Source organism: Paralichthys olivaceus, chromosome 9, assembly GCF_024713975.1.
Source record: "Paralichthys olivaceus isolate ysfri-2021 chromosome 9, ASM2471397v2, whole genome shotgun sequence".
Classification (NCBI taxonomy): Eukaryota; Metazoa; Chordata; class Actinopteri; order Pleuronectiformes; family Paralichthyidae; genus Paralichthys; species Paralichthys olivaceus.
This window is the reverse complement of record NC_091101.1, coordinates 8121642-8136111: the sequence shown is the minus strand read 5'-3', so window position 1 is coordinate 8136111 and position 14470 is coordinate 8121642. Positions and strand designations below refer to the sequence as shown.

At 42.4% G+C, this 14470-nt stretch overlaps 1 protein-coding gene across 4 annotated transcripts in view; it reads left to right on the top strand.

Moving 5' to 3' along the window:
* The window catches only part of gpc3 (glypican 3), a 108467-nt gene that overhangs the window by 66243 nt on the left and 27754 nt on the right, over positions 1-14470 (top strand). For 3 of the 4 annotated variants that reach the window (XM_069531843.1, XM_069531844.1, XM_069531845.1), the window contains exons 4-7: positions 5472-5608; positions 6620-6745; positions 6905-6934; positions 12166-12277. In XM_069531843.1, coding sequence (XP_069387944.1) covers positions 5472-5608; positions 6620-6745; positions 6905-6934; positions 12166-12277 — 405 coding nt within the window. The remainder of the gene's footprint in view (positions 1-5471; positions 5609-6619; positions 6746-6904; positions 6935-12165; positions 12278-14470) is intronic. The other variant, XM_020083234.2, reaches the window with a different exon arrangement.

The window sequence follows — 14470 nt, the reverse complement described above, 5'->3', positions numbered from 1 at the left end:
CAAAATACCTGCAGGCTGAGTGTTATCATTCACCCCAAATCTATTTTTTTCAACCTCTATTTTTAAGTGTGTAAGTAAAGTGAGATGAGATGATAATCAACAGCAATGTTTAAAAATTGGTAAGCATCAGTTTAAATACATACAGCCATACATATGATTTATGGGCTACAAATGTGTAAAACTGCTGCTCTGGTTCTTCAAACCTTGACTTCAGCATGTGTGCATTTGACTGTGAGGAGGAAACTACTCTTTAATATTTAGTACAGCAGCATCATGGCACAGGAGAGTAGTATGTCTTGTTTTGTGGTTTGCAGTGAGTGTAATAGTTGTGTCTGTGGTCGGTGTCCCTCACTTAACCTCCCCTCCAGTGAGAGTGCAGACCCCTGTTACTGTGGGTGACAGACGGATCCACTCTATCTCAGTAAAATACTCCTCGAGGTGTGAGAAGGACGTCTGTTCTCTCCTCTGCAGACATGAAACATTGTAACTGTGCTGCCGAGATGACCACTCATTGTCCGCCAGCCCGCTCCCTATAGCATGTGAACATTCATTTCCTCCATCCAGTGCAACTTCAACGTGAGTCAACCGCTGTTCAGAGAGAGACGAGGAGGGCGGCCAAGAGCCCCGCAGCTCCAATCTATTCCCCTGTCAACTTCCCACCCGACTACCGGAGTTTGATGTCATCCACCTCCGTCTCCACATCTCATCCACAACATCCTTTCACTCTCTTTCATCCCCCCATTTATTTCGTATTCTCTCGTTCTTGTACATGCTGCTGTGAGAGAAGATGCATGATTTATGAAGCTCTATTTTTACCAGTTTCTGAGGAGAAAGAGAGAGGGAGGAGCGGTGACAGAAGAGGAGGGAAAGAAAGGGAAAATAAGAAGAATGGAGAGTGTAGGGAGCGAGCCCAAGGTGAAGGAGGACAGGAGAGTGTGGAGCAGACATCCATCACCCTGCGACCCCCTTGGCTGTAAATGAAGATGAGAAGAAGGTTGAGACGGACATATGATGGATCTGACCAAGATTAGCGGAGATATACTGCAGAGTGCAGGAGTTGTGAATTGTTACAAACTTGACACGGTTTGACTCTTAGTTATAAGTCTAATATAACATCCAGTATCTCTGTGCGTGCCTGTAATACTTCTGTCAATAATACACTTTTCATCAGTTCTCGTTTGTGGTGTCTTCTGCCTTTGTGCACAAAAATAGCTCGAACAAATCAAACCAGATGCAAACTGTTGCTTTACTGTGCTCTTATCAAATCTCTTCAGTATTTTATTAATCCACTCTAACATGTAAATTACTGAGGACACAATGATCAGAATCCATTTTGAAGATTTAAAAGCCACTTAAGCGTCCAAACATGTAACAAATCATGTTTCTAAGTGCTCTAACCTTTAATCTAAGTTATTGTTTATCAAGTCATGTGTTCAATTTGAATTATGCAAGATAAACCGGGTTGTTTAAATGTCCTTAAGAGCCCAATGCTTAGTTTGCTTGACCCATAGACTGTATATATAAAGATGGTAGACACGTCTCCACAATCAAGACATTTTGGCTTCACTCATGGGCATGTAAATAACAATTTTATTTGCATGCATAATTAAAGAGCTGACATAATGATAACAAATCAGAATTTTCTTTATTAAGGCGTTAGTAACTGAAAAAAAGACGTTGATTAGTCATTTACACACAAAAATAATTTAAAATAAACCTTGAACAAAACAAGGACACATCAGATATAATCAGTTTTTGCCTGAGATTGTTGACTCTTATTTTTTCATTATCAGTTATGATCATTAGTTCCGTGTGACTGAATTGATAATTTGGTCCCAAATCTCATTCTGCACACAATCATGCACACAATCAGCACTTAACAGACACTTCGTTTTCTATCTCGCTTAGTGGAAAACATCATGTTCCTAATTCAGATCGCCCCTGTCTCATCTGCCTCTGACATGTGTCTAAGAGATATTGTGCTATAATAGCTTTTCACACCTCTGAATGCTTCAGGAAAAGCAGAACAGTGAGTGAAACGTGTGAAATCCATTTCTCTTACAAGCATTTCCTCAACTGTGATGAAACAAACAACTAACGTCTCATTTTAAATTAGACTCTTCATGTGCACATCATCAAATCTAGTGCGATTAACATTATCTGTTCAGCCTCCCTGATGTTTTTAATTCTGGGACTTTCAGGTTTTTGTCAGGTTTGTTGTCCAACTTTGTGCTTAAAAAAAGTGACTACCTACTGTTTTCACAAGATCTGGGGATTTGTTGTTTTATCTCATTAATGTGAAGCAGAGATTTCTGAGCCGGTGGATTAGGTAAACAGGCATACAGAGCTGACTGATTAGTGAGATTTAAAGATTATACTGAAAGAATCTGAGCATTACCTCAGGGTGTTCACCTTCATGTGTGAATGCACGTAAATACATGTTTTATGTTTTAAATAGCTCCAAACATTGTTTCTCTATGCTCCATATTCACAGTGTACAGTTGCACATATAGCATGCATCCTTAGGGTTTAAAGTTTTGATGGATGAATATTTAAAATGATCAAAGTAATGGATAAACAGCTGTGACTGTTGCCGAAATGCAATAGATAGGCAGTTGAATTAACAAGTACATTTTTCAACTACAATATGGTAACTGGTTGAAATAATTAGCCAAAAATAATAGATAAACGCTTGAAATAGGGAGCTCAATGTAATGGTTGATAAGTAATATTTTTAGCTGTTTTAAGACAAGAAAGGAAAATATTCCGAACATTGGTATGGGCTCAGTCACATAATTTCCAGTGTCGTGGTTTGCGGACACTTGGATGACACCACACGAGCAGTATGGAGGCATGTTATGTTGGTTTCCCATTTTTACGTCTGAAGAAGCGGTCCACCCCTCCATCGACATGTGGGGAGTGGATAATGAGTGAATTTACAGGGGTCAAAGGTAATGTCCTAGACTTTCACAATAAAACTAATCTTTGCGCCTGGTGCAGGTGGAATTGACATTCACACACATCCACAAAAAGCTCCTGTATCTAGTGCGTTTTCTATCTGCAGTGCTGGGTTCAGCATCAAGGACACTTCACATGTGGACTGGATGAGCTGGGAATCAAACCACCGATCCTCACAGCCCACAATTAAGATTCAAATCTCTTAGTAGTCGTGTCTAATAAATCATCTATTGAAGACATTTTAAACCAATTCACACAACATTAGACTGAAATATATTGTTTCATCAAATTCCGGTTTAAATACCTATAACTGTCAACTGAAATACTGTCCCAACAATGTTTCACCAGAAACCAGTTTCAGTGCTGGTGACAACAATGCGTAGAGGAGTGGATGCAGGAGAAGGAGAAAAAGGAGGAGGAGAAGAAGAGGGAAGAGGAGGAGCAGAGCTGAGCGCTGACTCAGTTTCTCCCCTGAGCCCCGAGTCCCCTAGAACATTACTCACCTAATGCGCTCCAATATGTTGTTCTAGCTGTGCGTGGCCTCCTGCCACCTTTGCCACAGTATCTTCTCTCCTGAAACTGTTTGCTTATTAATAACTCATTGTGATCAAGATGAATGTGTAAGCCGATTATACGTTTAGAACGTCAGGATCCGGGCAGAATTGCCATGGATTTGTTTGGAATTTATCTTTTCCACTGTGTTTGCACAAGCAGGGCGCCACACAGAGCCTGAAGATGCAGGTGTGCAAGTGCACAGACATGTGGGCCCCTGTCTGTGCAAGTGTGTGTGTCATGTTACTGGCCGTCAGCAGCCCTCTCTCTCTCTGTCTCTCTCTCTCAGAGAGCCAGGCTGCTCGGTGCAGATAAAAGTGTGCAGATACTTCGGAGCTCTCACGCTGAGACAGGCTTTATCTGCACTCTCTCCTGTTGGTTGTGTTAGTCCAGCCCTGGGTGATATTAAACCCCACTAATAAGCCCTTTCCTTGAAGAATCCAGAAACAATCGTCAGGTGGAGGGGGTGGTGGTGGGGTGATGGTGGTGGAGAATCAGTCTCTCCCTGCATGCCACAACTCCCCTACGGCTTCCTGGGAACGCACAAACAAAAAAAAAAAGCTCCAATCACATTAATCATGGCCTGTGGGAGCACCGGCACACGCTCCAGGCACCAGAGAACGAGTGAATTTCACAAGGGGAAGATGAAGCGCGAGAAAATGTGGTGGAAGAGACAATGGGCCGAAGTGTGAGAGTGTGTGTGTGTGTGTGTGTGTGTGTGTGTGTGCGCGTGCGTGCGTGCGTGCGTGTGTTTCCTTCAAGTACACAGGAGGGGAGTATTAGTGGAGATGGCTAGTCAGGGATGTTGGGTTTTAGTGAATGTCTGGTGCTGGAGAACTTAAACATCTGTGGGATGTCGGGATGTTTTTGTGTGTGTGTGTGTGTGAGAGAGAGAGAGAGAGAGAGAGAGAGAGTGTGTTTGTGTGTGTGTGTGTGTGTGTGTGTGGACTGAGTTGTGTGTGCTGTTGCTATTACTGTATCCTTGGATGACAAAGCTGTATTGATTAACCCTGATGATTCTATTTTACAACTAATCAGCATTTCTGTGTGTCAGCATGCACTATACAATATTGCGTGTGTGTGTGTAAATGAGTTGGCAATGACTTTATCATGTAGGAGTGCCTGTTCATCATGTTAATGGGCTTAGGTACATTATATTCAAATGAATAATTGCATGAAATGATTCATTTTCTGTGTATGCAGTAAATTCTGGCTGTCTACGCCTGTGTGTGTCCATGTGGCCTTGGTTACTACCAGATGAAGATGTCCACTGCCGCTCTATCAGTATTATCCCATCTGTATTCAGCGGTGTCTGTGCCAGCCTATTCACTTAAACTGGAGCTGGGCACAATTAGCTGTTAACATTACATGGCAGAATTAAACCCCGGCCAGGATCCCTGAGGGAAATTAAACCACCGGCAAATCGTTAAACCACAAGCTAAACATTAACAGCCATTTGCATTTTTATTGCACCTGAAAAGAACGTGCCAGGTCCATTATCTCTGAGATACAGAGAGGGACGTTTTATTTATTATTGTTATGTCGTCCCGCGTGGAGACACAATAGCAATGGGGATGGGGGGGGCAAAACGAGAGGCCTTATTTTCACGCTCGCGATTTTGGAGTGTTATGATTACAAATTCGAACAAGGCGGCAACGGCTGGCAGAGGATACAATGACTTGTTTGTTATGCAAATCCCCCGCCTCCTTTCATCCCTCCCAAAAATAAACAAACACAAACAGATGACAATTTGCAGCAGGGCTCAGCTGAGTCTGGCGGCCAGTTTGGCTGTTGACAGGTTCTCTCTGTGTGCAGTGTCATTGCTATTACGAGTTTGAATAAACAGGCTTAGGGCTGTGAACTGGGAGCTATGAAACATAAGTGGGGTGAAGAGGTTTGGGGAACTGCATTCACTCAGTCTGTGCTGGTTTCTTATTTTCTCCTCTCCTCTCTCTGTACAGGTGAACGGGATGTGCGCACACACTCCTCAGCGGGCCTCTCGTTCAGTCGGCCCCCCTCCTCCCCAGGCTCCCGCCGCCTCTGCAGCCCGCACTGCACAGCCCTCAGACTCTGATGAGACTTTGGCTGGCCTCCGCAGGTGAGGAGATCCGAGACTGTAATCCAGACTTTGGCTACATCCATAATACTACATTTCTATTTAAAAACTGCATTTGTAAACTAAAACAATCTGTGTCCACACAAGCTTTTTGTCTCAGTATCAGTTTTAATGCCTGTCCATACTAACGCCTGGAAACACATATCCCCTGACCACTCATGTAAACGCTGGGCATGGCTTGTCTCCTACGTATGTAAGCAGCTGTATTGTTGTGAAATGCAGAATCCTCCATGTTGCGTCCTACACTGGTAGCACAGGCTAATGCCAGTTGTTTTCTTAAGGAAGGAGGTCATGTCATAGAAGCCTGACGAATTAGCGAAGGCTACACTGTGACAGCAAGTGGTTGAGAGTGTCAACGTTTCCCAACACCTCCGTTTCCGCTCGTCCAGAATAAAACTGAACCCCATAGTTTTCAAACTAAAACGGTGCTAGCAGAGTGTCAGTTTTCTCTGTTTTAGCTGCTCTAAAACTCCAAACCTGCAGCGGTTTTCAAACAAAAACATAATAGTGTGAAATTAGCCTTTGACCCTTTCTGCTGATGAAGCAGCGCTCACACTCAAGACTGCAATATTTGTTACATTGTCCCTGACACTGAGGGCAGGTTTCCTCTTGTTTCTCCGCTCTGGTGTTTTTAACCACTCTTATGCGGTAATAGGCTTAAATGAATAGAGTAATAATGCCCAGCGGGGCTGCTGGACTTGGCAGCAAAATAACCAGATTAATGTCAATTAGAAATAAAACACTGCTTATTTAGCCCTTTTATACCCCTTCTTAGGGGGATCTCATCAACTTGCTTTCACTGCTATCACAGTGACTTTCACTGTCTCTTTCTATCTCTGCCTCTTCATCTTTGTCTGTCATTCTTTTCTTTCTTCTTTCTTTTTCTGCAGGACAAGTCGTCCCTGCTGACGAATATGAGTCATAGTCAATTTTATTGTCTGTCTCTCTTCCTCTCGCTTTCTGTTCAACTTTTCACGTCTTTCTCTGCTGCAGGGAGTTCATATCTGACCTGAGGGGCTTCAGCTCCTTCTACAGTGGTCTTGGGGAGGCATTGTGCAGCCGAGAGCCTGCTCCAGCAAACCACTCCCTCTGCTGGAACGGGCAGGAGATGACAGACAGGTAAATCAGTGTTTCATTCACACACTGCAGATTCAGTCACCCACAGACAAATCCACCCTCTAGCACACCCTGCAGACTGTAGGCAGTTTGAGCTCAGGTTCATTTGCTTTATTAATGATCGCTTATACAAATAGTCTGCTCTGATTCCTTAATTCCCAGGGCTCCAGCAGCACATCTAGGAGAGTGTAGGTGAGTTGAAGGGTAAGTTTGCCCAGAGCTGATGAGCTTCACATACGGGGCTCCCGTTCTCCCACTGAGTGTGAGTGTAAATCTTGACTTTGGCTCTATGGGATGTTATTAATGTCAGGCATGCTGTCACCTTCTTCTCGCTTAGTTAATTGCAGATTCAATCATGTTCCCCTAACATCTCCTGCGCACCCTGCAGAACCCCATTTGGTTTTCGCAATATTTCACTTACCCCCCTGTCCTTTGGCTGTACAAATCATAACTTCTTACGTTTTTCCGCCCATGCCCGTCAGTCGGCCCCAATTTCAATTTGGCTTAGATAGTCACAGATATCCATTTTCTCTTTTTGCCTTGTAAATTGTGTGTGGAATTTAATCAGTGCACAGGCACAAATTTCAGACGAGATGTGCTGCAGGTTAATGTTTTACCTCTGCTTCCAGAGGACGGTGAATAAATTCTGTGCTTTTCTCAAACTGCTGAAAAGAGTCTGTCGCAGAGATAGAAGCAGAGCCTCGATCTGAGAAAGAGACACCAGGTTGGCGAGGGGGCAGAGCTTTCCTGAGGGGATGATTACAAGCTGGACCAAACTGTGATAGGAAGGTGCAGGAAGGCAGAGGAAATGATGGAGAGATTACAATGTCCTGAGGCAAGCAATTCTCCATGTCATCTGTGAGGGCATATCCCTGCAAATTCACTTGGGGTACATTTTTTTACCCAAAGATTTGCTCTGGATCAACCTGCATTATCCTCCCAAACAGGACCTTCTCCAGAGCCAGAACAGGGCCCTCGTTCTCATCTTGTTGGATGCAAATACATTTAGATTTGTGTGGTTGGAGGGGATAAGTGCCGGAGGGGTTTGGCACTGAATGTCTCAGATACTGGAGGAGCAATCTTTGGAGCTAAATGTGGAACTTTTTATCAGACGTATTTACCATCACACCTGTAGCCAAGATCAGAAGAGCAACACTTTTCCAAAAAAGGAAAAACAATCAAACAGTGTTCCACTGATAACAGTGACAACAGATGGGACAGCTCAACATTACTTTTCCACTCTACTTTTAGATTTGATGACAGTGACTTGTGACTTGTGTGTGTGTGCGTGTGTGTGTGTGCGTGTGTGTGTGTGTGTGTGTGTGTGTGTGTGTGTGTGTCTGTGATAGCTGATAATAGATATGGTGCTGTGTCAACTGTGAACATTTTAAATTACACAAACATTAGCGTTGACGATGTCAGAAGAAGGGAAGGGTGTTATTTTCTTTTAGCTGAAGGTAAGATAGTTTTTTCAAAAATAGGGGATGGTCTTTGATTTTTTCTCTTGTCCTAATGTTTTGTTTTATTTCACCCTTCATTTTAGTTATATTAATATTAACATCGATAGAACATTGCCATAAAAAATGCTTCACATTGACTAACATCACTGTTAATGTGTAATACATGGGCATCTGCTAAATTTGCCCATTGACTGTCTATAAACATGGACAACATGGCAGCTCCCCGTAAGTGAAGTCAAAACATTTTGATCACCACCTGGTGGTATAGGTCATAAATCCCCCCTCCTCCATGTTAGTGGAAACTAAGAATTCAAAGTTCACGTCGAATAGATTTTTCTCAAAAATCATTTCCCCAGTAAAGTTGGTTTTAATCAGTTATTTAATGACATAGACTGGGTGAGATGTTATTGACAGCTGAGACTGACTTCTGACTGGTCAAGCATGTTTCTTGATAGCTACTGCGCAGACTCTTGCTCCATATTAGCATGATAGCAGCGTTTGTGTCCAGGATATTTAGGCTTCATTTCTGGATAACGGAAGGAAGTGTAGACATGTTGTCCATCTTTATATACAGTCTATGAATTAGCCATTTAAAGATAAATATTCAGTCTACATTAATCAGAAATAGTTTATTGATCCCAGGGGGACATTGTGTAATAAAGGACGGGCTACACTAGAAAATGATTTGACACTTGAGAGTGTTTTCCTCTCAAGTGTGAAATTGAAAATGTTTATACCTAATCTGAGCAGCCACAAAGATGGAGTGAAAAATCATCATAGAAAGACAAGGGACATGATGATTACAGATATTCATGGAAAAATTGAAATAACGGATCCAGTGAGAGAGAAGTTCACATCTAGTGTACTCTCTCACCTCTCCATGGCTGGGCGCTAATGTCACACTTCTTTTTCCTAAAGTTACCTATATGGTCAGAAGCATATCTCCCTAATCTTACGTCAGAAAGTTAATCAGGAGTGTTATTTTATTCCCACCCACCCCTACCCTATATCTCTGATTGGCCGACATTGTTTTTCTTCCCTAAATCTAATCCATTCAGAGGCAGGGTATAGGGCGGGCTTTCTTTTACTTAGGGTGGGAAAAAAATAATGCAAACCATCTGTCAGCAGCTCTGCTGGAAAATACTGGCGCCTTAAGAGTTTACAGCCACACTAACTGCTTTATTAGGAAGTACTTTGTGCTAAATGCTAACATCAGCATGCTGACATGCTGATGTAAAGCAGGTGTATTGTTTTCCTGTCAACTGTCTGACTTCAACATGTTCAAAAACAAATGTTTGATATGTAGCACTCAACACAAGGCCATCTGAGGCTTGTTAGTGCAATTTGGTCTTAAATACTGATCCAAAGCATAAGTCTAATTATAATTTTGACTTTGCTGTTGCATGAAGCTTCAAGTTATCACCAACATGATTATAGTTCCTCCGCAGGGGAACATGAATGTCTCCACCACACATGACAGTTCATCCAACAAATGTTCAGATATTTCATCCGAGACAAAAGTGGTGGAAGGACAGATTAACAAGACAACAATGAAAATGAGATGAAGTGTTTTTTTCCCTCTTTTCCACCGGTCAACAAAACCTCCTAACATCAGATTTTGTCTGCAATGGGAATGGATAAAATCAACATTCACTCCCAGTTCAGTGACTCTGCAGTGGACACAGGTTTTTATAACAACTAACAATAACAACCTCTTTCTCTGCATTTCAAACTCCTGCATACACCAGCTAAATTTGGTGTAAAATATTATTTTCTAAAATTGAGTGGGTGTTTGAATGTTGCAGCTTTTTCTCACTCTAAAAAAAACCCTCTTTGACTGTTGACAAACGTTAACTTCAGCTATAAGCCACACCAATCATTTTCAGACAGTCCCTTTCAGCTATTTTCGCAATGTTATCTACATTTGATTCACTTTCTGCTCAACATGACATGACACACAGGAGCAGCCCGACTGTTTACACGCCGCAGACCTCACCGTCTGACCCCGTCTGTGCTTGGGACTGGAGGTGTGATCCATCAGGTGGTGTGAAAAGCATCACACTCCATTATGTATCCTCACAACACCTGGACTCCTGCTTCCTCTTTCTCTTGTTTATTCTCTCATGCAGACTGGACCTAATGGAATGGTAATTGGTGTTAGATTAGATTAGGTTATCACTGGAGGTAGCCGATCAGATCACCAAACAATAACATGCAGAAAACGATCGGATAACAAACTGAGAGCTGACAACTGAAACAATCAGCCTTGAAAAATGGGTTTAGTGGTGAAACATGTTAAATTACGTCTCTGTAAAAATGATCCGGCATCTATAATGTGAAACACTAACCTGCTATCCATGCTCAAAATCTCTCTCCCCTAATCCTCTTTCCCTCACCCATATTTCCTCTATTCCTCTCTTTAATGGATCGCACATCTCTTTCCATTATTAATGTTATAATTAGCTGAGGAGAAAGGGTGAGATCATGGCTAATAAGAAGAATAAATAAGTGGGGAAATGTAATTTGAGTTTAATAAAAAGTCTGGGGAGACTTTGGGGAGAGCAGAAGACTGATGAATGGTGAAGTCAGGTAAAAGGTGTGTGTGTGTGTGTGTGTGTGTGTGTGTGTGTGTGTGTGTGTGTGTGTGTGTGTGTGTGTGTGTGTGTGTGTGTGTGTTAGTCATAGTGATATAAGTATGACCTCATGCTTTGCGCACACACACTTTTTTCACATTTTCTTTTATTACATTTTTCTGAAAATACTTCCCCAACACCGCCCCGTTTATCCTTCATCTTTCCAACCTTTGCAACAATATCGACGTTCACATCTCGATGTGACCTCTGACCTCAGTTACACTCACATCTCTGTGGTGCTTGATGAAATGTGTTGTCACTCCTGACTACACTTCATCCAAACAAACCTGCCTCGTGCGTGAAAAAACAGTTACTGTCCTCCTCAGACCTCCAACAGCATGCTGGGAAGGGGTTAACTCCTGGCACTGACACAAGGGAAGCAACACCTGCAGGAGAGTCTCGACACGAACGACAACAAACAAGAGAAATCAGCCTCTCAGACCATCCAGCTCCTCCTCTTGATGAACGTGCACATGTGTCGACAGAGCTGCGTTTCCTCACAGAGACGTGTGAGCACCTGCCTGTAGGCTGCTCCTTCTGAAATTTACCCCCAGTGCTAAAGCAGGACAAAAAGTACTTCTCTGCTAATGTCCTCTAATTAAAACCAGATATGATTAAAAAGCCACTAATTGCCCAGATTCATGTGCATGAAGTTAATCAGCAGCCAGACTTTGCATAATAGTTCAATTCCTTTGAGGATGTTCTCGCCTCCTGGTAAAGCTTGTATTATAAAATATTTTATATGTAATTTATCAGCTTCTCCGTGTTATATAATAAATATCTCCGAGCAACATTGTATTTATAATTATACAATTCCTTCAACAATAATGGTCCGTAAGTGCTGAAACCAACTGCCTGATGGTCTTGATTAAGGTGTCTGCTTAAACTTAATTTCCCTCCGGGGATGAATAAAGTACTCTATCTATCTATCTATCTATCTATTTTGACCATAGTCCAATAAATACCTTCTTTCTTCAGAGAATATCCAGTCTCCATAACTTATTATTAAATTTTTCAAACTATCTTTAGATCAACTGGTTAAAAAAAGGGTTAATCCCTATTTAACTGAAGACGTAATGTCTCCAGTGAGAGAGAAGTCAGTCCTCTGCTCAGGGTTGTATTACAAATGAACTTTCCAGCCACGAAACTGAGAACCAGAAGTGCTGTTCATCTTATCAACACTAGATGGTGATAAATGCCTTGTTTGGAGTGATGGGGCAGTGGTCAGTTCAAGCTCATCCTGATCCTCTTAAAGCCAGTGAAAGTCTTAAAAAAACAGATTCAACAGTAAAGGAACTGACTCCATTTTTTTCTCTGTCTGTCCTCTCAGGTTTCCGGGGCCCAGCCTGAAGCGAGTGAACCCAGGCTCTGAGTCCAAGAGCAACAAGCCCCCTGAGCCAATCATCAGCCAGATCATAGACAAACTCAAACACATTAACCAGGTGAGCAGAGTGAGAGAGCTTCTCGTGTTGTGTGTGTGCTTGTGCACACATTATTTTGCTCCCCTGACTTCTTGTGTTCAACTTGCTTTACCTTGAAAGAAGAAAACTTTTTAACAACTCAGAAAAACAGTTTTCATAAAATCAAAGATACCAATTGTGTAAATCATTTTTACATTTTTTATATGAACAAACTTCACTCTTTTGTGTGTTGTTGAAGTAATTATTTTAAGTTGGTCCTACAATTTTCTTTTGTCAGTGATATATGGTCTAAATCTGTGCCCCCTGCTCTGTCGGTTTGTGAGGGTGTATTGGATCAGACTATCAGTTAAACTTCTTCTTTCACAATTGGACCTTAGATTAGGAAGTTGCTGCAGGTCTGACTTTGCAGCTCCTGTGGGTGCGTGAGTGGTCTAGGTGGGTGCTGACATCTTCACTTGTCAGCACAGGACAAGTGAGGACACTAAATCCGGCTGCTTTGTGCCATAATGCACCTTCCTCTCTCATATTTGAGAGAAACTCCACTGGGAGCCATGAGTTCAAGGTGATGTCAAAACCATGCTCCTCTTAAACACAACATAATAGTGTTGACAGGAAACCTCAGAATAGAATATTTTTTGTTCTCATCTGCACTGCCTCAAAAGTCACAAACAACAAAACAGAAAGCCCCTAATTTTCTGAGTTGTGACACGAAGGGTTGTTGTGGTCAGGAATGATGTCGCCCATCCACAGTAACCCCTCCATCCCCCACGTTGTCAAGGCCAAAGACCCCCCTATTTTTTACTGCTGCCATCACCATGGAAACCACCTTTTTGGAGTGGGCTTAGATGCTCTGACAGAGGCTCAAAGTCAGCTATGGTAGGTAGATGTATCAGCCCACTGATCTGTTTGTAGTTCTTGGTTCCTGGTGGTTGCACTTGTAGCTGTCAACACATCGGATTGCTGTAGACCACCTATACCCCCCCACACACACACACAAAAACACACACACACACACACACACACACACACAGTGTCTTCTCTCGGTGAAGTGTGTTTTGCGTGTGTTGGTCTTTGTGCGGTAGCTTCTGAGTGCTGCAGGCCTGTCTCGGTGGATTACAAACCTCCTCTGCTGTTTAAACAACCTGGGAGATCTAAAGAGCAGCCGCGGACCTTCCTCCACTCCCCCTCTCTGACAGCCTGAGACCCTCAAGAAAAAATATGAAGGGCTTGTGGGTTGAGACGCTGTAATTTTCCCATTACTTTGGCTGTATTACCTCATGCTCGCTATAGTCGCGCTCTAAGCGAGAACAGCAGGATTGTTGGGTGTTTCCTCAACCCCCACCTCACGCTCTTCAAATGGCATGTATCTGTGTCTATTTATCTCCCTGACTTTTTTCTTTTGCAATATTATTACCAATATGATCACCAAAAAATGTAATAATAAAAAAATTATAATTAACCAAACACTTACGCTAACCATAATGCAACAAGCTTTTCAAAACTTCCTGCTCTGACAGCCACAAACATTTGTCCTCATATGATTAGAAGCAGAGAGGCTGCAGCGCACACTGTTTGCCATTTGGATCATGATCCTGATCGGCTCCTGATTTTGCAAGAAAATGCAGTTTGTTGAGACGCCTGAGTTCGTTGTGTTTCAGACAAACCCCACAATCCCTTGGAAACACGGCAACAGTCAAATCGGATGCTCCAAGAAACCTGATACTCATTTCTCACTGGCCCTAACGTTGCACTGATGACGTGGCGCATACATGTGGACATTTATGGCTCTTTAATTCTGTTTACATAAACGCCTGATATTTATGCAGGTTGACTATTCCCATGGGAGCTTTTAATCCCATATCTGATGACCATACAGCGGAGTCGAGCACATTCCTGCTTGACCTCCAACTTCCCGTCAGATCTCGACTTCAATGTGCTGGATTAACATCTGACAAAAGACTGGCTGCGCTTGATTACATATTTCATGTGCAGTAAAACTGTGTATGACTCATAGCTGTGCCTCTTTTTATTATTTGTGCGGGAATCAGATGACACTAATATTTTTACCACAAATCATCTCTATAGTGGTATGCACAAAATAATAGGAACGCCTTTCAACATGATGCAACATAATACAATAATCCTGCAATGAAATTCACCCTTTGTAAAGTTTCACATTTTGAGTATGAGGCCTTTTGTGTGTGTGTGTGTGTG